The sequence below is a fragment of the Filicampus tigris genome, chromosome 10, assembly GCF_054856515.1.
Source record: "Filicampus tigris isolate MCC_2025a chromosome 10, RoL_Ftig_1.0, whole genome shotgun sequence".
NCBI lineage: Eukaryota > Metazoa > Chordata > Actinopteri > Syngnathiformes > Syngnathidae > Filicampus > Filicampus tigris.
In genome coordinates this window covers 19019092-19042716 of record NC_141226.1, presented here as the reverse complement: position 1 = coordinate 19042716, position 23625 = coordinate 19019092, and the positions used below count along the sequence as shown (strand labels likewise).

Below are 23625 nucleotides of genomic sequence, written 5' to 3'. Positions count from 1 at the left end.
TAACAGGCATGGGTAGTAAATGCAAATAGCAAACTGAACAGTGCCTACTTAATATAAGTTTAAACAGATTATTGGACACACATCACAGACACCTCCAGAAAGCAGTAATATATTTGTATTAATATTGAAACAAAATAAAGCAGACAAGAATTAAGGGAAAATAACAGACGGCTTTGAAACTGTAGCCTCACAGAAGATGGAAATAATGTGGGACAAATGGAAGTGTACATGGCGTCTTTAATTATATCTGGTGTAACACAGTACAGTAATTGATTATGATACAGACGCAGTGGGATGTTCAAAACTGAACCAAACCTAACATTTAGGGGGGATTTAGGAGGTAGTCACCCTTGTTATCCTGTCCACGCACATGCACACACAGTCAAATATTTCCATTGTGCAATGAAATCAAATTTTACAAGCAAGTTGAATTTTCAGCTTTCTTCCATTTCCGTGAACAGCTGTTTTCGGTCAGTAATATGGTCTCCGTGGATTATTCTGTGGAAACAAAACATTTGATTAAATTCGGTGATTATGACTACCTACCTACAGTGGTTCTTACACATTTATGGTGTTGTATGCAGTATAGAAAAGAGCAGGAGACATGAGGTTACCAATGGATTAGGCCTAAAGCGGTAGGCAAGCATCATCCTCTTTCTGAAGGCATCATACTCATCGTCGTTTTTTGACAGCTCAGCTGGGCGGTCAACGCCGAACCCTGCTCCATTCATCGCTGTAGTTCCCCTGCAACCGGTCACAAAAGCACTTTGAGTCAGTTTCTGACATCCGAGAAAGTATTAAATAAGCCCCGGGGAAAAAGATTTAAAAAAAGATAAAGCTTCACAAAGAGCCAGTGATGTTTTATTTGTTTACTGCAAAACAAACAGTAGTTGTTTTTAGTGGACATTATTAAAACCCCAAAAGAAACATTTTAGGCGAGCCACTGTATCTTAAAGATGATTGTTCTGTTCTTGCGCATAAAAAGCAAAAAAAAAAAAAGAGGGATCACTACTTCACATTATCCAACCAAGCATTTTATTTTACATTTTTCACTGTCGCATAAAAGTTGTCCAACTATACAACTGGCTTCTAAGTAATAATGTCAGCTCAAATGAAAATAGTAACTGTCCGTTTAAATGCCATTGAATCTGACATTAAAATGTATGTATCACAAAATTGAAAACAATAACTTTGTACGTATTGTTACACTTTTAATTGCGATCAAACAAATCCATTCCGCGCACACATACACAAAATGAATCCAACGTATGTACCCAGTCGGATAGAATGAAATGGGTTGTGGCATGATCAATATTTTGTTCTCTATTGGGAATGAAACAGTGATGTCAATCCAGAGACCAAATGATACCCAATTGTACAGATGAATACGCACTTGTTGACAGGAGCCTTGATGCCCTGTCCTTCACTGCCAAGGCCTTCACCTTCCTTCCAGCCCATCTTCATCAGCATGCGGAAACCAAGATTCTCCACCGTCAACTTAAACTCTTTGTACTCAGAGTAATCGGGGTCCCGCCCCTCCTGCAAAGGAATAAAAGCCGTGCATTAATGCCATTGTTGCTTTTATTTTTCTCACAACAGGGCACAACAATTGGATTCAACAAAAACCCTCTCGAGAAGGATTTTAACCCACAAGAATTCTCAGACTAGCGAGGTGAGCTTTATGAACCCTAAAATACTAACGTTAGAATTTGTTAACACCATCACTAACGTCGGGTACATTTAAACCGATATAATATACAGTTTTCATCAATTTATGTAAAAGTACAACATTGTATGCCAAATTGGAGGTTGTCTTCATTCATTTCCCAAAACAAAATATCACATGAAAAAAAATTGTGGGTCCACTCCTCGTTTGTTCTTGATACCTTCTGTCTGTGATCATTATGGAACGTTAGTTATTTCTGCGTTGCAGTTGACGGCGCACCTTATCTTCTTTTTTAAGTGTGAAATGATCCAAAACTTTGGACATTCTCCATCTTTGTGCTCTTTCCTAATGGCTCGCTGCCAATTGATTTCTACACAGAATGGTGCAAAAGTCTGCAAAAACTTGTGTTTGTGCCTGTGTGGAAAAATAATCATTGTGAAGCTTCAAGGCAGCAATTTGGCTCCAACTTTTTTTTGGGAGATTGAATTATTCGATTAATCGTTTCAGCCCAAGCAGGCAAGCATTATTCCACTGCTGCCTATTTTAGAATAGCTCTTATAAAATATGATGTAGTGCAGTTCGAAACTATTGAAAATTAAAACAATAAACATAGTTAAATTAATAATTGACAGTATCAATCGATACTGATAATTTTTTATGAATGACTTTTTAAAGCAACACTGTCTCATGTCAGTTTTTATTCATTATGGCGGTGCCATGTGGACAAAAGCGGTAGTGTTTTGACAAAAGTCAACCACATTTCCCGGATTCCCAGGATTCGTGAAATTCTGAGCTGAGGGCATGACAAAAGTCCCATTCAACTACATGTAAGTCAATGTAAAAATTTAAAAGAATTCACAACTCTTTTAAATTTTTTTTATTAAAGTCGAATTCTTGCCCGGTGCTGCTTTAAAGAGAAGATTAAAGAAAGTCTTCCTTGTTTATTTCAAGATAATTCCAACAAGAGCTGACCTTGAGTGCTTTAAAAGTCTCCATAAACTTATCCAGCTCCTCAGGAGGTAGGAAGTCTCCAATGAAGTGTTTCCCTTTGCCCATGTCTGTCAGAGATTCGGCCCACTCTGAGGAAAAGAACGACATTATCCATAATGCAGCATGAATTCCAAGACGGTTACTTGAAATGCAAGTGAACGCTGCCTCTTCATTCCTGCCAGCCTTACCTCGTGTCTTCTCCATTTCCATTTTCCGGAGACGATGCTCCCAGGTGCCAGCCTCCTGGTCCACCTCTTCGTCGCTGTCGTACTCGTGTTGGTGGTCTTTTATGGCCTTGTCCCACATCAGCTGCATCTCGGCCATTGCGCGCTTGTGCTTCATGATCATGTCATACATCTCTTGCATCTACAAAGTGTGTGCGTGTGTGTGAGGGAAAGGGGGGGTGGCATTCAATTAACAGCTCACATCCAGTGGTTAGTTAGTCTAGTCTTGTTGTAACTGCTCTATCAAGTACAAACCAGGGAATGATATTGTTTCATTTTCCTTGTGGACTTCAGCTAAACAGATTTTTTTTTTTTTTAATTTTCACCTAGTGTGCACGAACAACTATGTACCTCTTGTTGCTCCTTTAGCTGTCTCTTCTGGTCTTCAGACAGTTCTGTCACACCAACAAGACCAGCGGGCTTCCCCTTTTTATAACCAAGACCTTGAAGATCTTGAGCTAAAACAGAAGGGACGTTACCACTATTTTAATTACAGTGAACCCCCATTTATCACACAATTATTTATATATTTTTTGGGGGGCGGGGGGGACATCTCCCACACGCTTTTGTATGTAAGTCTATCTGTAAGTACCAGACAGAGATGGCATGTTGGGGTCCGGAACGCCAGTTTCCTGGGCGGCAACGATGGGCGGAATGGGAAGCTCCACTTTGTCATCTTCGGACCCCCATCTACTCTTCCTCTTGCGTTTGACGGGTGGTGCGTCTTCCACCTGACTTTGCGGGTGAGATGCCGGGGAGAACGCAATCTGGGGCCGTGGAGGAGCAGCTGGTCTCTGCAGCTCTGTCCTGGACTCTGCCGCTGGAGGTGAGGAAGTCTGCCAGGCGGCAGCGCGATACTCTCGTAGCTTCTCTTTGTAGTAGCGGTTGGCTGGGTTTTTGTGATCAAATAAAAAACTGGAGGGATAAAAAGGCGTGCGAGGTTAAAGGGGAATAAGGCTTTATTGGGCTCGTGTCAACGTTGATTTTCAAGAACCCGACCTGAAGGTAGGGTTGTCGCGGTTACGCTCGATGGCGATGCTTTCCACCTCCGGGCCGCCCTCAGCCACAAACCTGGCCAGCTTCTCGGCCACTTGCTGGGTTTCCGCGTCCACTGGGGGGGAGACTTTAAGCAGTCTATCAGTACTGGGGCTCAAATGACACTCTACTACTGTACCATACTCAACTGGCATCATACATCACCAGTCTAGAGCTAATGGAGGATAAAAAAAAAAGAGGGAGGAGGAGCAACGAGGACAGCACTGGTGAATGGGAACTGAGTTGATGAAACACTTATTGTAACAACTGTCAGCAAATTACTTGATATTGGCACACGTTTGGTGCGATTTATAGCTGGACTTCCTGCTGTCATTGCGCTCATGACATCTTTGTACTCTCCCTACCATAAGTTACAACTTCAGGTATGTCTAAAATGAATGCGTGGTGCTCAGGAAATGACTTCATTAATTGAGAGAAAGAAAAAAAAAACGACGGCGGAATACAAATCGTTACATCTGGCCGTCCTTTAGTTCGCAGGCTACAATCTGGTTCATGAATGACGTAAGAAGTTACGGAGTTTTAATTCTAGGAGTTACCACTGACACTATTGAGATTTAAAAAAATGTGTAGGACAAATATCTTTTTCTTTTTTTTTTTGCGTAATCGGGTAAACATCATGACAGATGTACAACTACTTGCAATGTACAAGCACAGCACTAAATTTGAAAGAAAACACAAATCACACCAGAACTCTAGTTCTATCTACGCCTCTTTGGCGCATGCACACGAATTTCAAGGTTACGCATGGTGGGTGGGTCAGAAGATAATTTATCACCCTAATGACTGACAACGCAATACAATGAAGCCCCTACAAGTGCACATTTCAGTTTCTAAATTGATGGAATGCGTGTTGCCGTTATCATGTTACCTTACCATTAACTGACGTGTTATCAGTCGTTGGAGCATTCTTTCTTAATTCAGCAACTCTCTTTTTGTAGTAGAGATACTCCATACTGTTTCTATCAAACAAAAACCTAGAAAAGAAAAAAATGAAAACACAGGAGATTCAAGTATTTTATGAGTTTGATAAACCTGGAGGGGCAAAGCTGTCCTTCGGACTTACGAGAAAACAGGATCGTCCTTGTAGTCCTCTTTGGCCCTCCTCTCCAGCTCGGGTCCCCCCTCCGCCACAAAAGAGGCCATCTTGTTGATAACCAGTCGGGTGTCTGGGTCCTCTGGGGGAGAAACTTTAAGCAGGCTATCAGTACATTTACTCTTTGGTCACCTGTGACAAAATGCCAGTCTTAAGCCAAGTGTGCCCGAGGAGCGGGGATGACTCAGAATGTCCGAGACATATTATTGTGCAGAGCTACACGGAAACACACAGGCCTTGATTTACCTTTCATATTTAAGAACTCTGAGAGATCAATCTCATCCTCCTCATCATCGTCGTCATCCGGGGAACAAAACACACTTGGCCTCGGGCTGAGAACTGGACTCTTCTTGGACTGCGAATAGCTCTTAAACTGGCTGAGCATGCTGCCGACGCCAGGCCGCTTGCCAACGAAAATGCTTTTTCTTTGCAATGTGTTTCCTCCTGGGGAAGACGATTGACTTTTGGTGTCACTGGGCGAACCTAGAGAAAACATCAATTCAAAAAAAATAATGTCAATTAATAAAATTAAAAGATATATCAACAGTTTTTGGTCTGGACACTAGAGCTGCGGCGAGCTGGCGGATATTTTTTGAATAGATTATCCTACCGATTATCCCATCGACTAAATGTTTGAAATGCAAATAATATTGAAATGTTGAACAGCTTGCGGTACTAACCAGAAACACTGTTAGGTTTCTGCTTCTGCATCATCATGAACTGCTGTAAGAAGCTTCCATCATTTACAAACTTGTTGGAGGAGGGGCCTTCCATAGTGGGAGAACTATTTGGATCGCAAGAGGTGAAATTATTCATTATGCTTACAATCAATACAACAGAATGGATGTATAGCACCTGACATTAATGGAATTTAAAAACAATAATCATTGGGTGTTAAAAGTTAATATTACATGAGCACGTACTTACCTTACAGGATCACATTTGTTTGGAGTTTGTGCATTAATTTTTGCTTGCTCGGCCAATTTGGCCTCAATTTCCTTCTTTTTCTCAGCTATCAGTTGCTCTTGGCGAATAATGTTCAAGTTCATCTTCTGTTTCTGTACATTCTTGTTTTTCCATCCTCCTCTCCCTAAAAGAACGGGGGGGGGGGGCAAACAAGATGATTAATCTTTTACAGACATTAGAACATACATTCTTTTTGGAAGGTCCTTCAACGTATTACCATTTCTGAATCTGAATAACTGAACATTAAAACTAGACAGTGAGACGGATGTTAATGTACACTGTAATTGCTCTGTTTCTGAGAGGCTATACTCAGAGGCTAAACAGTTATGAGATGTGTCAGAAAAGTTCCAAAACTGGTGTTACAAAAGACATATTTCAGATCCAAATGAAGCAATCCCCTGGTGTCTAGGGAGATGCTTCCAGGATACTCTGTTGCTCCACCATCCACATCATTAAGCTTGGGAAAGAAGGAAAAAAAAATCAGCCAGAGCCAAGTCGGTTCAGTGGGGAGGGTGCCCCAATATGGCAATGTTCTTCTTGGCCAGAAACTGTGGGATGCTCAGGGCATTGGGAGAAGGCGCATCGCCATGCGCACAATGAGCAAAGCTAACATCGCAGTATCTCTTTGTAGACATGCTGGTTGATCTACTGACCCACACTGAAGGGGAAAACCTGAAGTCTGGGTTTGAAATACATTTTGTAACTTTTCTAACACGTCTTGTAAATGTGCTTGTGTGTACCCTATATGTTTTAAATTGTTACTTAATACAGCAATCCCAGTGTGTCTTCATGTTGTAGAGCATTTGACTGTCAATGGTCTCAAAATACCTGATTCTGTAATTAAAATTAATTAAGATTCTGCAATTGTTTTTCCTGCCAACTGTAAATCAGATCCAATGAAATAAAGGACCCCAAAAACCTAAGCAACAACGGCATTCACTAAACCCTCGTGGTTATTTATATTTGAGAATCAACACAATCTAAATTCATACTTTAGAATAAGTTGAGTATTTTAGTACAAATACAAATACACGTCAGACATAAATTGGGCTACTTTGGGAAACGCATGTTAGGTATTCGACTTTATCGCGGATCGGAAAGCAAATTGCAACGTACATTTACTGTTTATCTAAATGTAGGGGGTCTTGAATTCCTAAAATACTAACTATCACGGAACTAACGATTATGCTTGACGCTACTAGGCGCATGCTAGTTACGAAGGTAACTAGCATGCGATACAAACTGTGTTCGTTTTGGGCTACATGATGCTAACTGACGCCGAATGCTAACCTACTATTCACCGAACAGTCAAACATTGAACATTTCACTGAAATAGTATGGTTGTACCTGTATCACTAGACTCCATTGTCGTAGCAGAAAAGCAATTTAATTAAAAGAAAACGGTAACAGACAATCTGCAAATGTTATATCGATACTACTGAGACGACTCCACTTGCTACTTTGGGGGGAGTGTAAACAAGAGCACTACTTCCGTTGTGTGATTTTTTTTTTTACATTTCGGAATAAAAGGAAAATTACACAACAGTTCACCTGCGAATAATGTAATGAATACAACTTCTTGAATTGTAGTTTGAACTGTCAAACCACTGAATGCTAAGGAAAAAATAGACAAAAGAAAACGTTGCTTGATCACTGAGTAAAATTCATTAAAAATAATCTGTGGATGAACAAATCTCTTTCAAGTGGGGAAACTGTGCATACAATACCTTTACAACTAACCCTGAACATGGGACAGCTAGCATATTAGGCAATGTTAAAAATATGATTATTTATTTTAAGAGCATGAAATTTAATAGTCTGTCAAATTATTATTATTATTATTATTATTATTATTATTATTGTTATTATTATTATTATTATTATTATTATTATTATTATTATTATTATTATTATCATTATTATTATTATTATCATTGTTGTTGTTGTTGTTGTCGTTGTTGTACCGCTGTACCGGATATGTACTTGTCTCTTCCATTTTATCGACGACGCATCGGTTTGTTTGGATAGCCATCCCAAAATGCACTGCGAAATGTCGTCAGTCCGCTTCGCGAGTCGGTTCGTGTTCTCGCGATCGTTTGTTAAAAAGCTGCCAGTGTTCAGTGGAGAAATGGCGGAAGCTTCCTTACCGTCCTGCCGGTTTTTCTGCCACCGGTGTTCTGCAGAGATAAGCCCGCGATTACCGGTAAGGCAAACCAAGCAGCAGTTGATGTGTTGACTTGACGAATGGCGTTATAGTGTTGTGTGCAAGTGTGTGGTTGTGTAGGGGAACAACGAGTTAGGTCGATAGCCACGCTCGTTAGCTAGCAAATACTCGTAGTAGTTGCTCAACTTGGCGAATGTATCCCCGTTAACATCGTATAGTGAACACATAAAACATCGTCTTCATAGAAATACAATTGTGGCTCTACAGAATTTTGTCGAGTTGTGCTGAAATGTTTGTTATCCATACCAACGCCCATAAGAAAGAGAAAGCTATCTGCGCTGTTCGCTTGGTTTTCTGGTTTTCACTCAGCGCACACAAATACTATTCGCTGGAATAGTTCTACTATAGATTGAATACACATGTTATGCTAGTAAGATCATTTCATAATTTGGAACCAACAATAGGAATAGCTCTATCCCCTCTAAGCTTCCGCTTAAACTGCGGTACCTGGAGGAGTTACTGGTCAGCTGACCTGAGGCACCGGTGAGACGTGAAGGGATAGAGCAGTTCAACGTTTAAAAAACAAACAAACAAAAACACCTCTCTAAATGTGCATGTCAGCCAGTGGAGGGAGGTAAGAATAGGAGTTTTTTTTTTATCCCGCTTGCGTGTTCCAGTTAAAAGACGAGCAGCAGCATTTTGAAGCAATTGGGCACATTCGAGCGAAGGCTGGCTGACTCCTTTTGTGATATTCAGAGCCTAGTATGTTCTTCTGAGTGTATTGTTCTAATGTGACATTCATTTTTGTGTCAATATCTGAAGGACTTTACCTGTCCACGTTGTGACTCTGGATTCATTGAGGAATTACCAAATGAAAGAAGGTATAAGGAAAAAATGCTGAAATGCTGTTGCTCAGGATAACGATCGGATATATTTTGCTCTTTTTTTCCCCATGCAGAACTGAAGACAGTGCCCCATCAACATCCTCTGCAAGTGAACAGACACAAACACCCTTTCAGGTCAGTCAGCCGTCAATTCGGGAATTTTTGCACTCTTAAGCCGTCTGTGTGAAATCATCCCCGTTGTCTTTTCCAGCCGACCATGAATCACCAGCACTTGTTCACCTTTCCTTCTGGGTACAGTCCATTCACTCTGGGAATTTTCAATGAAAACTTTGAACTCAGGACTTGGCTACCCACAGAAGATAACAGAGAGGCAGAAATTCAGCGGGAGCAAGAAACCGATTTGCAGCAAGCGCGGGGTCGACATGCGGCTCAGCGACAGGGTACACGCCATGAAGGGGTTCCCACATTAGAGGGGTAAATGTTCATTCAACTCTGTTGTGTGTGTGACAATTGCAATCATGTTGCAGTTAACAAAAAGCACTTGTGTGAACACGTTATTACTACAAGGCAGATGTCATTTTCAAATGGACTTTTTTTTTCTTACTGTTTATACAGAATTATCCAACAGCTAGTTAATGGGATCATAGCACCAACGGCTATGCCGAATATTGGAATGGGGTCATGGTGAGTTGCTATTTTTTTGTTTGTCTTTTCATTGTGTAAGTCATATTAAGCGCCTTGTGAAAAACTCTGCAGGGGTGTGCTTCATTCAAACCCAATGGACTATGCCTGGGGAGCAAATGGACTGGATGCCATCATAACCCAGGTAGAACAAGCGCCTTTTCTATTAGAGTCTAGTTCGAAATGTCTTCCAAGCAATGCGGAACTTCCACGCCACACTTGAATTCCCCCCTGAGAATGTTTACGACCATCAATACTGACGCTGCGTTAGTTATAAGCCTTTTAAGCAATGGATATTTGAACACCAACAGTGCAGCAGCACATTTAGACAATATAACAGTCTCACTGGGATATGTTGTTTATCCTCTGCAGAAAACACTTGATTACTGCATCTTACTGAGTAGTCACTTAGTCGTGAAACGCTTGATCATGTTATGTAGTCTGTATCATACTGCACCCTGGCGGACAAGGTGCAGTCTAATCAAACCAAAATCAGCACAATGTCAATGGGAATGGAAGCATGAAAAAAAAAAAAAGATGAACAAACTGTTTAATCTTTACGTTCCGTTTCATCACGTTCTTGATTTTCTTTCCCCCTCCCTAAAGTTCAGTACTGTGGAGGACTATTTTTCTTAACTCCCAAAAAACAGCTTTTTTTTTTTTTGGGGGTGTGTATGTGGGACTGGAGCCCATTGATGGTAGTTCCATTAGTTTCAATGGGGAAAGGTGATTTGAGCAACGAGGTGATTTGAGTTATGAGCATGGTCACGAAAGCAAGTCAGCTTGCAAGTCAAAGCCCCAGTGTGCTGTAAACCGATTTGGTCGAAGACATATGTATGCACATGTGTAAAAGATACAGTGAAACACTACGATTGTGGGTGCTTGATTTCAATTGTGGCCTGTGTCACTTGAAGCTACTCAACCAGTTTGAAAACACGGGTCCTCCTCCAGCGGATAGAGAACGGATAAAGAGTTTGCCCACAGTCTCCATCACAGAAGAACATGTGGGTGAGTTTCAAGACAAAAACCAAGCAAACCGTTTTTTAATAATGAAACATTTCAAAATATGGGACGGAGTTGCAGTTTGCGCTGAAGACATTTTGAGTCGTCGTTTGACGTGTGCAGGCGCTGGTTTGGAGTGTCCCGTGTGCAAAGAAGACTACAGCGTGGACGAGAGCGTCAGGCAGCTGCCGTGCAATCATTTGTTTCACAACGACTGTGTCGTCCCTTGGCTTGAGCAGGTACTTCACCGAGACTTATTGGATACGCCATTAAGTACAACTGCACAATCACACACTCATTTCCGGGAAGAAAAATGATCTTAAAATAGTGGAAATGCATCGGTAGGATGCGGTAGAGTTCTTCACTGCAGATTGTATCTATTATGGTAAACATTTAAAGGTAGAGGAAAAACAACACTTTTTGTCATATGGCAAAATTGTATAACCTGACAGTAGATTATTATTTAAATGATCTTTGAGAAGATCATCTCGCTCGGTACCCATCTTATGCCTGTAATTTAATTTTGAGGTATTGTTTGTTAATTTATCTTGGGCTGTGAGCTGAGGAGAGAGGGAGCAAGTGGAAACAGAAAACACAGATGCCTTTTTTGTCTCATCCTTAAAATACATATGTAAAAAATAAATACAGAAATAAATAAAATGGTGCCAGCAGGTGCTAGTTAGCCCCAAGAACAAGAGGAGCAGTCCACGGCCCAAGTGTTCTTTTGTTGTTGGTTTTTTTTACGTTACACCCCTGTTAACCGGATTCATATTTTCATGTGTACCAGTAGCTAAAAAGCAAAGCGTTGGGAGTCTTGCTGAAATGCATGTGAAAGTACGTTTCCGGATACAAAGCGACATCCAGCCATCTGCCGCCAAACCGTACAAATACAGTATTGAAAAGTGAACTGTATTTCAAAATGTAATATTGTTGACGTTGGGACGAAACCTCTTAAGTCGATGCTATTGGTCAATCCCAGAGTATGTTATCTTTACGAATAATTGATCATTGTAAAGTGTCGAAAATGGTATCTTCAGTAATGCAATGCTAATGACAGAACAAACATGCAATTTTTTTTGGGGGGGGGGGGTTATCTTGAAAAGTGAGATTTAGAGATGCAAGGATTCCAGCCAATGCCCAGCAAAATATACCTGTGGATGAAAAAGCAAAGCGTTAAGAGTCTCTGTTGCAGAACTGCACAAGTACCATCAATGAATGGAGCCAACATGGGTGGGGTTTTCCCCCATCCCGCAATTGTCTAGTTCGGCCTAAAAGTAATTCAGTATTAGCACAGCTAGTACAACAAACCAGTCTAGCTTTGATTTGCATAATAGCATAACTGACATTTTGTTTCCTTCTCTTTCCCTGTAGCATGATACATGCCCTGTGTGTAGGAAGAGTCTTAATGGCCAGAACACAGCCACAAACCCACCGGGTTTATCAGGGATGAACTTCTCTCCCTCGTCGTCGTCCTCTTCATCTTCCAACTCGCCTAGCAATGAAAATGCTTCTGGCAACTCCTAGTGTCCCCGTCCCCCCCTCACCTCATATGTGGAAGTCTCGCGCTCTCGAGGAGTGCGGACACAAACGCAGCTGCTGGTCTTAATTCTTACGGACATCCAAGTTGAGATGAATTTGACTCGGACTTGCTCGTACTCGTCATTCCTCCACTTGTGCTGACTGGTTGGCGGATGCTGCTCTTGCTGCTGTTGCAGTAATTGAGGACATTGGCCGCTGAAGGATCCCGTGAGTACTGAGACAACAGTAAAAATGGGATCTGCCACAAGGTTAGGACACATTTTTCTAGTTCCAAGTCAAAATAAAAATACTCTTTTTAAACGTTACCTGTGGTGGTTGCAGATGTGTTGGTATCAAGTTATCCGAACAATGCTGAGCCAATGTACAGCCAGTGGATCAATTCGTGTGTGTGCTTCTGACTATTTGTATTTATTTGCACAATTGGTTATTTTTGTTTTTAATTTGCACACTGTTTAGTATTTTAATGAGACATCTGCTGAACTATGAATTTTTTTGGTGTTCTTTTTTAAAAGGCATTTCATAGTTAGCTTTTTCTAAATAGTTTCATTGTGTGTGTGTGTGTGGTACAATTTGGGTGGTTGTTGGATGAATTTATGCTGCATTTTTATTGTGAGTGAGGACAGAAAAAAAAATCTAAATCTTATTTATTTATCATATGCCACCAGTAGTAGGGCATGTAAAAAAAAAAATCTTATCTCTGTGGAACTGGCTAAAAGTGTCAAATTGTATTGTTTTATTTACGGATTTAACGTTGTATTTTTACAGTCCCAATAAAATCCTTATGATTATAGTTTTGGGTGATTCATTCATTTGTACTACTCCACTAACAAATGATGTTAGGATGCCTAAAATGGCTCCTAACCTTTCAGACTGGTAAGTATTGATAATGACCAGTAACTCCTAATTTTGGGTTGGAAAAATCCTGATTACGAACTCTCAATGTGCAGTGAGGAAATGTATGTTATGTGAGTTATTTAGTTATTATTTTAGTTTTAGTTATAAAATATTTTCAGCGTGGAAGCACATACCTCGGGTCAAAAGTGTACAATCTGGATCAATCTCTGCTTTACGATGTCTTTGGTCATTTTCAGCACCATTGACTCCATGATTGCCTTCCATCAAGCTCTTGTCATACGGATGAGAAAATGATTCCACTCATATTGTTTCTCGTACTAGTCGCTGAAAAAAATACACTTGAGCAGCCATAGAAGTTGCTACAAAATAAAAAAACAAAAACAAATGGCTGAATAGACAACACTGTACTGCTTTTTCGTGACTTCTCTGCTTGCAGCCATGTTGTTAGTGTAAGTAAGCAGTGAATGTCAGCTACCACTGAATATTTAGGTTGAAAGGTCAAGGCTGGCGGCACATAATGTTTAACTGGACTTATGATAATGAGAGAAATTAAATTCCCTCCCTAGTGAGAGAAATTGGAGAACCCCTGCCACAATTATGCTTTTCTTTTGTTTCCGGCATGGAGTGCAGTAAATTCTAAAGCAGTGTCACCAAGGCTCCCTGTGTTAGGCTTCAAGACGTCACTAAAATTGTCATTATGGGTCACAGTGACACATGTAGAGATATTGTCATTGCAAAAAACGTTCAATATAGGACAAGATATTGCCCCCCCTCAAAAAAAAAATCTTGACTTGAACAGTATACATGCATGTATGATTAGGGTGTCGCTTTGGTTCATTTCCCACGTTTAGGGAACAAGGGAGCGGCCTCGGTTGGATGAACTGAATTGATTAAGAGCAGCTTAAGCTAATTAAGGTAATGCCATCAAATGTGCTTCATGAGCTTAATTAACGGGAGGCTCGAAATGCATCCGAAGGCAAAAGAGCAGTACTTTGCAAAGAAGTCACGTCCAACCAGGGGCGGATTGACAGGTTGCCCACCCAGTGAGATTCATAACAAAATATATACTTTATTATTAAAAAATATAAATTATTTTTGAATTTGTGTTTTGTTGTGTTTTTTTTTAATTGAATATTAAGAATGGCATAATCGTGGTTGTCTTAGGCTGATCTGAACTTAATATTATTCAGTTTGTCATTTTATTTGAATATACGATGTCGGGACAGGAGGATAGTTCGAAGTGAGGGAAATATTCAGGCCCACACAGATTTTTCCAGGCCCACCCAATAGCCACGTTCTGGCTCCGCCCCTGCGTCCAATGGAAAGCACTTTGAGTATTTATGCCATAATCTTGACAGCAATGCATGTACTACAGTACTAGTATACGCTTTGTCCTGACTATTATGACAGTTCAGCGCACTAGCATATAACTGATTCACTCTAGTAAAGTTTCCTTTTCACTACTGTCATATTTTCCCTATTAGCATGCCCCCCCCCCCCCCCAAAAAAAAACAAACAAAACAAAAAAAACTTTTGTGCTGGACTATAACACTCCTAGGCTCAACTAGTAGGCATGTGTCATGCACTAATAGCCTCCTGGACCCAACTAGTAGCACTTGTTCAAATGGTGCATAATATTACAGCGGTTTAAATTTGTTATGTAGAGTTCAGTTGTATTTAACTGAAATACAACAGAATTGTATTTCATCATTAAGAATTGTTGATTTTTGGGAAATTTTCTTTAGGTACATTTTTGGGATTTATTATTTTATTTTATTTATTTTTTCCTGCATGTGCAGTACAGTACATTTTAATTTGATGATTAATAAAATGTTGGTCACTATGGTACATAAAGAGCAAAGGATTCTTTTTTTAGGTGCAAAGGGGAAAAAATCCACTGGCGGAAACAGGCTTCTGCAAGTAAATTTATCTATGTATTTTTTTTACTGGCGGGAATGGGCTTCTTCCAAAAGTATCCCCCAAAAAGTTTTTTTTAAAAATGTTTTTTGTTTGCCCCCCCCCCCACTGGCGGGAATGGGCTTCCATAAAAAAGTGATATGCATGACTTGGCAGAAATTACATCATCAAGCTAATTGCTCTGACCATGGGTTGACCGAAGGTAAGTCCTTTCTTCTACTTTTCATGTACTTTTCAATCTGGATCTTTTATCAAGAGGGAGAGGCGGCCAATTATATTTGAAATAATAGGAATCACTTTTACTTCAGATGTAGTTACATGTTGTCTTAGGATAGCACGACAAGTCCACGTTTCTTGACATTTCATTTAGTGGGAAATGTCCTCCAATTCTGGAATGACCCAGGGAGGAGTAAACGAGGAGGAGGAGGAGGAGGAGGCAGTACGGACTGAACAACTTTCCGCCAGGAGGGGGAGCCGCGTCCTCGGCTTCCAGGAGGCTCACCACCAAGGAGCCCTGCCTTCCTCACGCAGAGGACGCTCTCGCATCCTCACGGCCCACTGCTGCCTCCGGAGCCACGGAGACCCGCGGACCTCATCCGGGCGATGCTGCCCACCACGGCCAGAGTAGCAGAGCATCTGGGGCGGAGTCGTCGGACTCGTGACCGGCCGTCGCGATAGACACCGCGGACGCGACAATTAACGGGTGATGGTCGCAGCAGCGTCGCTCCAGTTTCCAGCATGAAATGCAACAAAAACGGAGAATGCAGGAGGGACTCGGGCACCGGGAGCCTGCGCTCGATCATCTCCAAGCAGGAGAAGCCGAGCGGCGGCGGGTCGGTGAGGGCCGAGGACGCGGGGAGCGCCAAGCGCGCAGCTTGTAACTCGACCACCGCCAGCACGGACGGCTCCATCACGCCAGGCGGGTCCCTCGCCGGGGGGCACGCAGGCGACAGCGCTACCCCCGGAGCGAGCGGCGTGCCCGAGAAAAAGGACCCCAAGGTGTCCTTCTCCAACGCACCGAGCCGGAAAGCCTCGTCGTCCCTGCACGGGCCGAGCCAGACCCCGCAGCCGAGGAATTCTGTCACTTTCCAGAAGCCGGACGACGGACCCCCGATCGTCCCCGCCGAGGATGCAGAAGCACGAGGCAGCCAGGCCAGCTTCATGCAGAGGCAGTTCAGTAGTATGCTGCAGCCGGGAGTTAACAAATTCTCCTTACGCATGTACGGCAGCCAAAAGGCTGTGGAGAGAGAACAGGAGAGGGTCAAATCAGCCGGGAATTGGATTATCCACCCTTACAGTGATTTCAGGTAAGACCCTCGCGGTGTGTGGGATCCTCATTGTCCTCTACAACTTCATAGTGGGACACCACATGCTTGCTTGCTTGCTTGCTTACTCCAGCCGCTGATTTCCTCTGTCATGACTTCTTCTGATGAAAGGCGTCCTTTGCAACACGCCTCCGTGCACTAAATCCCACCCAAGCAACCTGTTGTCAATTAAATGGACTTGGGAGAGTTGCAGACGTCAACTCAAAGCCTCGCAGTGTTGTTTGTACTAGTAGCACGTCTGGGATGGCCTGCTGCTAACACTCAAGCCACTCTTGGCATTGCACGGCGCTCGCCTGCAACAAAAGAGGGCTATCGCCCCAATGCACAACGAAATCACTCAACACATCGAATCAACCTTGTCTAGGTGTGTGCTTTGCTAAAACAAAGCTGCCGGGCTAGAGGTGGAGTGGATGTGCGCGCGTGCGTGCGCGCGCGCGCGCTGCACACAGTAATGGAATGTCACCTTGAGCCAAAAGCATGCTCACTGGAGACACATCCGCCCGTATCCTGCATCCTAATCTGTTTACTGGGGCTCAAACAAACACCAGGAATGGGGACAACCCTTTTTTTTTTTTTTTTTTTCAGTGGGGCGCTGCGTACGCCAAGAGGACGATAACTTGATCTTATTTGACTTGACCCATCAGGGGCTGAATTGCACCGGGATGGGTCAGGGAATGTGTCATCTCGGTTACGCGGCTTTCGGTAGCGCGAAGAGCGGGCAGCTCCCCTCCTCGAAACCTCCCTCCACTCGCCATTAACATCTGGCCCGTTTGTATCACATAACGCCGAGTCGGCACACCACTTGTGTTCGCTCCAACTTGAGTTTAAACATAGCTGGAGACCACAGGCCACCGTAGAGAGACCTCGGCTCCCACGCAGAGGCGAAGCGCAACTGCCTATACTCTCATTGTCATGCTAATTCATGCGTGGTGAATATCCAAAGTCGAGCGTGATCACCGGGGTGCTTATTACTGTTGCGATGCGGGAGCGCAGGAGTCGCAGCTTGTTGCATAAGTCGCAGGGTAGTGACTCAGCGCTGCACCTGTCCTGCACAGACAGCTGTGACGGGGGGCAAACTCGTATACCTTGACTCTCATCACGTCACCACGAGCGTGGAAGTCTGTGCGTGGACTGCATGCAAAACTCTTCAACAATTACATTGCACTTTGGCCTTTTTTTTCCTCTCAATAACTGTCCAAGTTGCAGCAATTGCGTCAACTCTTATTGAGCGAAGGCCAAGCCTTGTCTTGAGTTGCAAGCAAGGATTCGAGATGATGGTGGTAGCGAACGTGACAGCAAAGCTGCAGTTTGACATGCTAGTAGTGAACATTTAAAAAAAAAAAAAAAAAAAAGACTTCAAGCTGTTTATTGCCACTCCCACTTTAAGTTTACTGTCAAACTACTCGTAAAACAAAGACAAATACAGGTTGTGCTTTTAACGCTCGTCATTTTTGCCTTACAAAATTCCGCTAGCTTAATGCTAGCACATAATACGAAACACCAAAGATGGGCAAACAAAACTATCATCAATATTGCAGTAGTTATAAACCTCAAAACAATTTAAATTGGAACACAAATGACACACGCATAACAATACTCAATTGCGTATATTCGTTATGCTCTGCAACAAACAAGTATTACTGCAGCTTAGTTGCGATAATCATCAAATCTGTGGAGTGTGCCTGTATGGCGTATGCTCTAAATTGGCTGTCACTCAAGATGAAACCACGATGGAGGGGTGTCTACCATAATAATTTTGGGACCGATTACGTTTGGCCATTTGATAATTTCCTGTTGCATGCTTGCTTACCCCCCCAAAAAATCTAAAAACGATCTAAATCAATTTATAAAAACAACTCAAAATATTGTTTTAAATTTGCAGAAATGCTGGCGTATATTTTTACCGCGCCCCCCTAAATCCGTCATGACACTGTAAAAACAGCTGTGTTAAAATTGTCACAATTTTGGGCCAAAAAAGGACCGATCCACTACTTGGGTCATTTTGACCTGACTTTCTGGGTGGTTTTGCAGAAAACAACTCCCAAATTTGGGCTGTTTTGTACAAAACAATGCAAGAAAGTTGGGTCAAGTAGTGGCTCGGTCCATTTTTGACCCAAAATTGTGTTATTTTTAACCCAACTTTTTTTTTAGAGTGTTATGTCTGGTGTCTTTTCGCTTCTCCATAGCAACCGTGTGTGTGTGTGTTTATTTCCCCTGTTTTTCTTTTCCCTCCCTTCCCGTCCTGCCGCCCCCCCCCCCCCTCCCCCATTCACACTCCTCATGCCCGCTGCAGGTTCTACTGGGATTTCACAATGCTGCTGTTTATGGTGGGCAACCTGATCATCATCCCCGTGGGCATCACCTTCTTCAAAGAGGAGACCACCACGCCCTGGATCATCTTCAACGTGGTCTCGGACACTTTCTTCCTCATGGACCTGGTCCTCAACTTCCGCACAGGAATCATCATCGAGGACAACTCCGACATTATTTTGGACCCCGAGACCATTAAGAAAAAGTACCTAAAGACGTGGTTCATAGTGGACTTCATCTCATCCATCCCGGTGGATTACATCTTCCTCATAGTGGAGAAAGGGATCGATTCCGAAGTGTACAAGACCGCTCGAGCCCTGCGGATCGTCCGCTTCACCAAGATCCTGAGTCTCCTGCGGCTGTTGAGGCTCTCTCGATTAATACGCTACATACACCAATGGGAGGAGGTAAGCCTTCATTCTTTCCCAAAATGAAGATTTTGTTGTCATTGGATGAAGTCGCGGCGCACGGGTCGAACAAACCACCGATCTAGCGGACGTCAAAAAGTCGCAGGTTAGTCGGCTCGTAGCCCGACAAACCGAGCGCCTCGGGGCTCGCTATTAATGTTTGTCACCTCCCGCCTCATGCTGAGCGCTGCATAATGTCAGCAGGATGTTTGAGCCTTAGCAAACTTTGCATTCTAATTACTGTTTTTGTCACACGGATACCCCCCCCCCCACACACACACACACCCCACCCGGCCCCTGACCAGCCTCCGCCCCCCGCTGCGCCCACCTCCCTGTTTCTCACTGCCTGACCTGGAAATCCCACAGGCAGCATCAGGCAGTCTAATAAGCAGCCCATTATCAGGCCAAACACAGTTAATCAATTAAGGCTGAAAGAGCAACTTGGGCAGACTGGGAATAACGCGCAGCTCTAACGGCGAGCTCGACTGCCATTTTTACACAATGGAATCGCCAAAGGTGAGACGGCGTCGACGCGGAACGGGGCGCAATTTGAAAATAGCCCCAAAGAGTTACTTGGCTAAGTTGTATTTGAAGGGAAACAAGAGAAAATGTTTGCGATGAGATAATGTCAAGGGCCTCTTTGAAAAACCTTTTCAATTCAAGTTTGTTTCTAAATTAGTCTCCTAACAAGGGTTCGTCAATTTTAGTACGGTTGCCACCAGTGGTAAGAATCACAAAATAAAATTTGAATGAATGAATTCAATTTTTTCGTTGTTGTTGCTTTTTTAAAATCCATTACAGTGGATTTGTTAAGTACACTTCAGTTGTATTTAATTTATAAGTTCAAACATTTTTCAAAACATTTATTTAAGTACAATTTGTATGTAACTTTTTTGTGCACTGCATTTGAATGAAAAAATTATTATTATTTGAACACTTAATAAAAAAAAAAAAAGCTTTAACCTGAAACAGGAATTTTGGAAAAAAAAAAAAAAATTTCACTTAAAGCGGAAATCAACCCAAACATATTTTTTTTCAAGAATATGTTCCCACCAGGCCCACTAGTTGAAACACGGTATTCTGATTAATTTTGCGTTTGTGGAATATAAGTTAAGCAGCAAAATGCACTCGTTTTTAGCCATCTCTGGGGGCGGCCATTTTGTCTTCTGTCGACTGAAAATGACATCACAACTGCTCACAACGACCAATCACGGCTAACCTGTTTTCTGAATCTGAGCTGTGAATGGTCGTCGTGAGCAGTTGTGATGTCATTTTCAGTCGACAGAAGACAAAATGGCCGCCCACAGAGATGGCTAAAAGCAAGTGGAATAACCCTTATTCCACAAACGCAATATTTATCAGAATGCCCTGTTTCAACAAGTGGTCTTGCATAGAACATATTCTTGAAAAAAAAACTTTGACGTTGACTTTCTACTTTAATTCACAACAAATAGAGATGTCTGTTTTGTAATTGAACTCTCACTACCAGTTCGGAATGTTGAAATGACTTATTATTTAAACATGACCTTTTACAGTTAACAATAGTCACTAAATGGGTTTATATATATATTTTTTTAATGAGTGAATTTGCATTACATGATTTCACATGGGGAATTATTTTGAAATCAGAAAAAGTTCAAAGTCAACTGGCGCCATGCAATACATCTCGTTGGACTTTGGAGCTTCCACTGTAAGTCACTAATCGTCTATTTCCAAAAACCGGAAGAGGAGGTTAGGAAGGCGGTTGCTTGGCAGACTTCGGCCTCACCTTGATTTGCACCCCAAAGGGTGCACTTTGCCTACGCCGAGCTCCGAGCGCCGGCCCGACTCCGGCAATGTCGTGGGATCCTTCGACTTTGCCTTTATGCCACTATTGGCAGCGCGGTGTTGGCATTTTGCAGCGCTGAGTGGTGCAGCGGGCCTCCGCTGCTCACTTGACCTTTGGATAATTGGATTTTTGAAGATATGATGTGATACACACACACACACACACACACACACACACAGACACACGCGCGCCCGCACACACAGACTGATGCATGATGGGAAGTGATACTTGGCATGCATGGAGAATGAGAGTGGAGATGAGGGCTTGAGTGAGTGTCATCTCCCCTCCCCATCATGGGAGTCACGGCGCTTATTTTATTCGGGACCTTGTACATTTGCTCCATGGCTCACAAAGGACGCCGCAGAGTTTGCTCTTCCGGCTCAAAAATGCAGCAAAGGTTAAAGCGTCATTTAAGTCAAGTCGAACACGTGTGCTGTGTAAGAGGCCAGCCTCGTTCGTCTTCGTCGGGAAGTATGATTTCTCCCTCAGCGGCACTGACCTATTTTCTTATTCCTCCATTGCATGTAGCACGCGTCGGCTGCTCTCGCACTAAATGGGATTTATACTTTTGGCTGAATTTGGACAACGGTAAAACAGTAGAGTGCTTGCCCGCTGCATCGTGGTCCATTGTACGTGGCACTCCAAAATTTTGTGTGTTTAAAAAAAAAAAAAAAAAAATGTATCTTGTTTTTAATGCTTTTTACCATACACGATGGCGCCTTGAGATACGAGTGACTCTCCTTACAGGTTTTTCGAGACGTGAGCTGTCATTCGGATGCTTTTTTTTTTTTTGCTTTGATTGGCAAGCACAAACTTGAGATAATGAGTTTTACGTTGGAAGTGAACTCGACTCATTTCACAATAAGGCAGCATTTGACAATATGTGAATAATTCCTGAAGAGGAAGTCAACCCAAAAATCGTATTTCCAATATTATGTACTATGTAGCCCCACTAGTCCAAACACTCATTCTGATTACCGTAATGATTATGTTTGTGGAATATGAGTTTAAGCTCTGTCGATTGAAAATGAAAATGACATCACAGTTGCTCAGGTAACGACTAGGGATGTGACGATCAATCGAAAATCCATTTAAAATCGATGAATCGGGACGAATCATGGCTCAGCTTCAGAAAACAGGTGAGCCGGGATTGGTCCTTATCTGAGCCCTGAGCAACTGTGATGTCATTTTCAGTCGACGGCAAGTGACAAAATGGCCACCCCCTGAGATGGACAAAACAACTGTGGATTTTGTTGCTTTAACTCATATTCCACAAATATTAATCCAAATGCTGTGTTTAGACGAGTGGAGGCACACAGAACACATTATCGTCAAGAAAAGTTTGGGCTTGACTTCCACTTTAAAAAAAGGCTTCACCTTCAGTTTTCGTTGATTATGGCGACGCCATATGGACAAAGGCGGTAGTGCTTTGCCTGAAGTGTCTTAGGATCCTGAGCTCTCGCTCGTCTGGGATTACATTTTTGTTTCCAGCGGCTGTGTGAAGGATGAATGGCGACGGGGTAATGAAGCGAATTGTCTCCAAACAATATACGATGTTGAAAATGAATGTTCAACATTGTTTTTGTACCGTACTCTCCATTTTTTCTTGATCATCAATTTTGTAGCTATTGCATGTGCGTCTGTAAATTGTCCCCCATGATAAACAGGAATTCGCTGTAGTTGTCAGGTGAAAGCTGATTGGCTAAAGTGTCTGTCCTCAGCATGATTGACATCCAAGAAGACACCGAGTATCAGTTGTTAAGGATCATAATGGTCCCTGTCCATCACGAGTGCGTACAATGTCAGTCCGCACATATGATGGCATGTGTGTGTGTCCCCGCCGGCTTGCGTGAGCGTGTGTGACTGGACTGGTGTGTGTGTGTGTATTTGAGAGTGCTCATTGAAGGCATGTCTCTTGCCTGCTCCCTGCTGTGTGTGATGCGGGACTGATGGGAGCCTGTCATCCCCGTTCATTTATCAAACTCGGTGTAATCTGAAGGAGACCGTAAAGCCGAGCGGGTTTGCCGCTTCTGCGTGTGAAATTTGAATACGGGGACTTGAGGGTTTGCTATTTGCGGTGATAGCTAGGTTAAAAAAAAAAAAAAAGAAGCATCCTCACAGTAGTATTGATTCTTGTTAGATTTTCATGCTGTCGCTGCCACACTCCAGATCTTCCATATGACCTATGACCTGGCCAGCGCTGTGATGCGGATCATCAACCTGATTGGCATGATGCTGCTGCTGTGCCACTGGGACGGCTGCCTCCAGTTCCTGGTTCCCATGCTGCAGGACTTCCCCTCTGACTGCTGGGTGTCCCTCAACAAAATGGAGGTAAGGAACCCTATTGGATTTGCAGTGACCAACCAGTTAGAGTGTCAGAGTGATAACACCACATTTAACATGGCTGCCCCCCATTCACATTTTGCACCTTGTAACGCTGACGAGTCACATGACATCAAGGAGTGGAAATGGCTAATTGGGCCCAATTTGGACAGTTTGGACAGGAGTACTCATTTTTGTTGCCAGAAGTTTAGACGGTAATGGCGGTGTGTAACGATTCACCGAAGCCCCGATCCGATTTGATTTTCGATTTTCAGTTCCCGATTTTCGATTCGATTCGATTTTTATCAAATCGCTACCATGCTTGTCTCTGTGCGCTAGTGTGGTGTTGCAGCCATCCACAAACGCAATACACAATGATGTTTGGCGCAAGCGCATAATTTGATCTACACCCTTCAAAATGTGGTATGCATCTGG

The 23625-nt window shown here is 42.7% G+C and overlaps 3 protein-coding genes across 3 annotated transcripts in view; 2 read left to right on the top strand and 1 right to left on the bottom strand.

Moving 5' to 3' along the window:
• Nucleotides 1-217: 217 nt before the first annotated feature.
• On the bottom strand, nt 218-7507 carry sugp1 (SURP and G patch domain containing 1). The gene is made up of 14 exons (XM_086043905.1): nt 7343-7507; nt 5957-6119; nt 5710-5813; nt 5276-5512; nt 5000-5123; nt 4810-4910; nt 3880-4003; nt 3473-3795; nt 3232-3338; nt 2845-3022; nt 2639-2745; nt 1394-1539; nt 615-744; nt 218-498 (listed from the first exon to the last, which is right to left on the bottom strand). The coding sequence occupies exons 1-14, from the start codon at nt 7359-7361 to the stop codon at nt 472-474; spliced, it is 1890 nt and encodes a 629-aa protein (XP_085900031.1). The 5' UTR covers nt 7362-7507; the 3' UTR covers nt 218-471.
• A 509-nt stretch (nt 7508-8016) lies between these two features.
• LOC147141163 (E3 ubiquitin-protein ligase RNF126-like) lies at nt 8017-13016 on the top strand. The gene is made up of 9 exons (XM_086044091.1): nt 8017-8198; nt 8982-9040; nt 9118-9178; nt 9255-9478; nt 9620-9688; nt 9761-9830; nt 10600-10693; nt 10811-10926; nt 12059-13016. The coding sequence occupies exons 1-9, from the start codon at nt 8034-8036 to the stop codon at nt 12209-12211; spliced, it is 1011 nt and encodes a 336-aa protein (XP_085900217.1). The 5' UTR covers nt 8017-8033; the 3' UTR covers nt 12212-13016.
• A 2124-nt stretch (nt 13017-15140) lies between these two features.
• LOC147141162 (potassium/sodium hyperpolarization-activated cyclic nucleotide-gated channel 2) overlaps nt 15141-23625 on the top strand; it is a 35895-nt gene continuing 27410 nt past the window's right edge. The window contains exons 1-4 of the mRNA XM_086043496.1: nt 15141-15200; nt 15402-16305; nt 18617-19040; nt 23038-23199. Coding sequence (XP_085899622.1) covers nt 15737-16305; nt 18617-19040; nt 23038-23199 — 1155 coding nt within the window. The 5' untranslated portion in view covers nt 15141-15200; nt 15402-15736. The remainder of the gene's footprint in view (nt 15201-15401; nt 16306-18616; nt 19041-23037; nt 23200-23625) is intronic.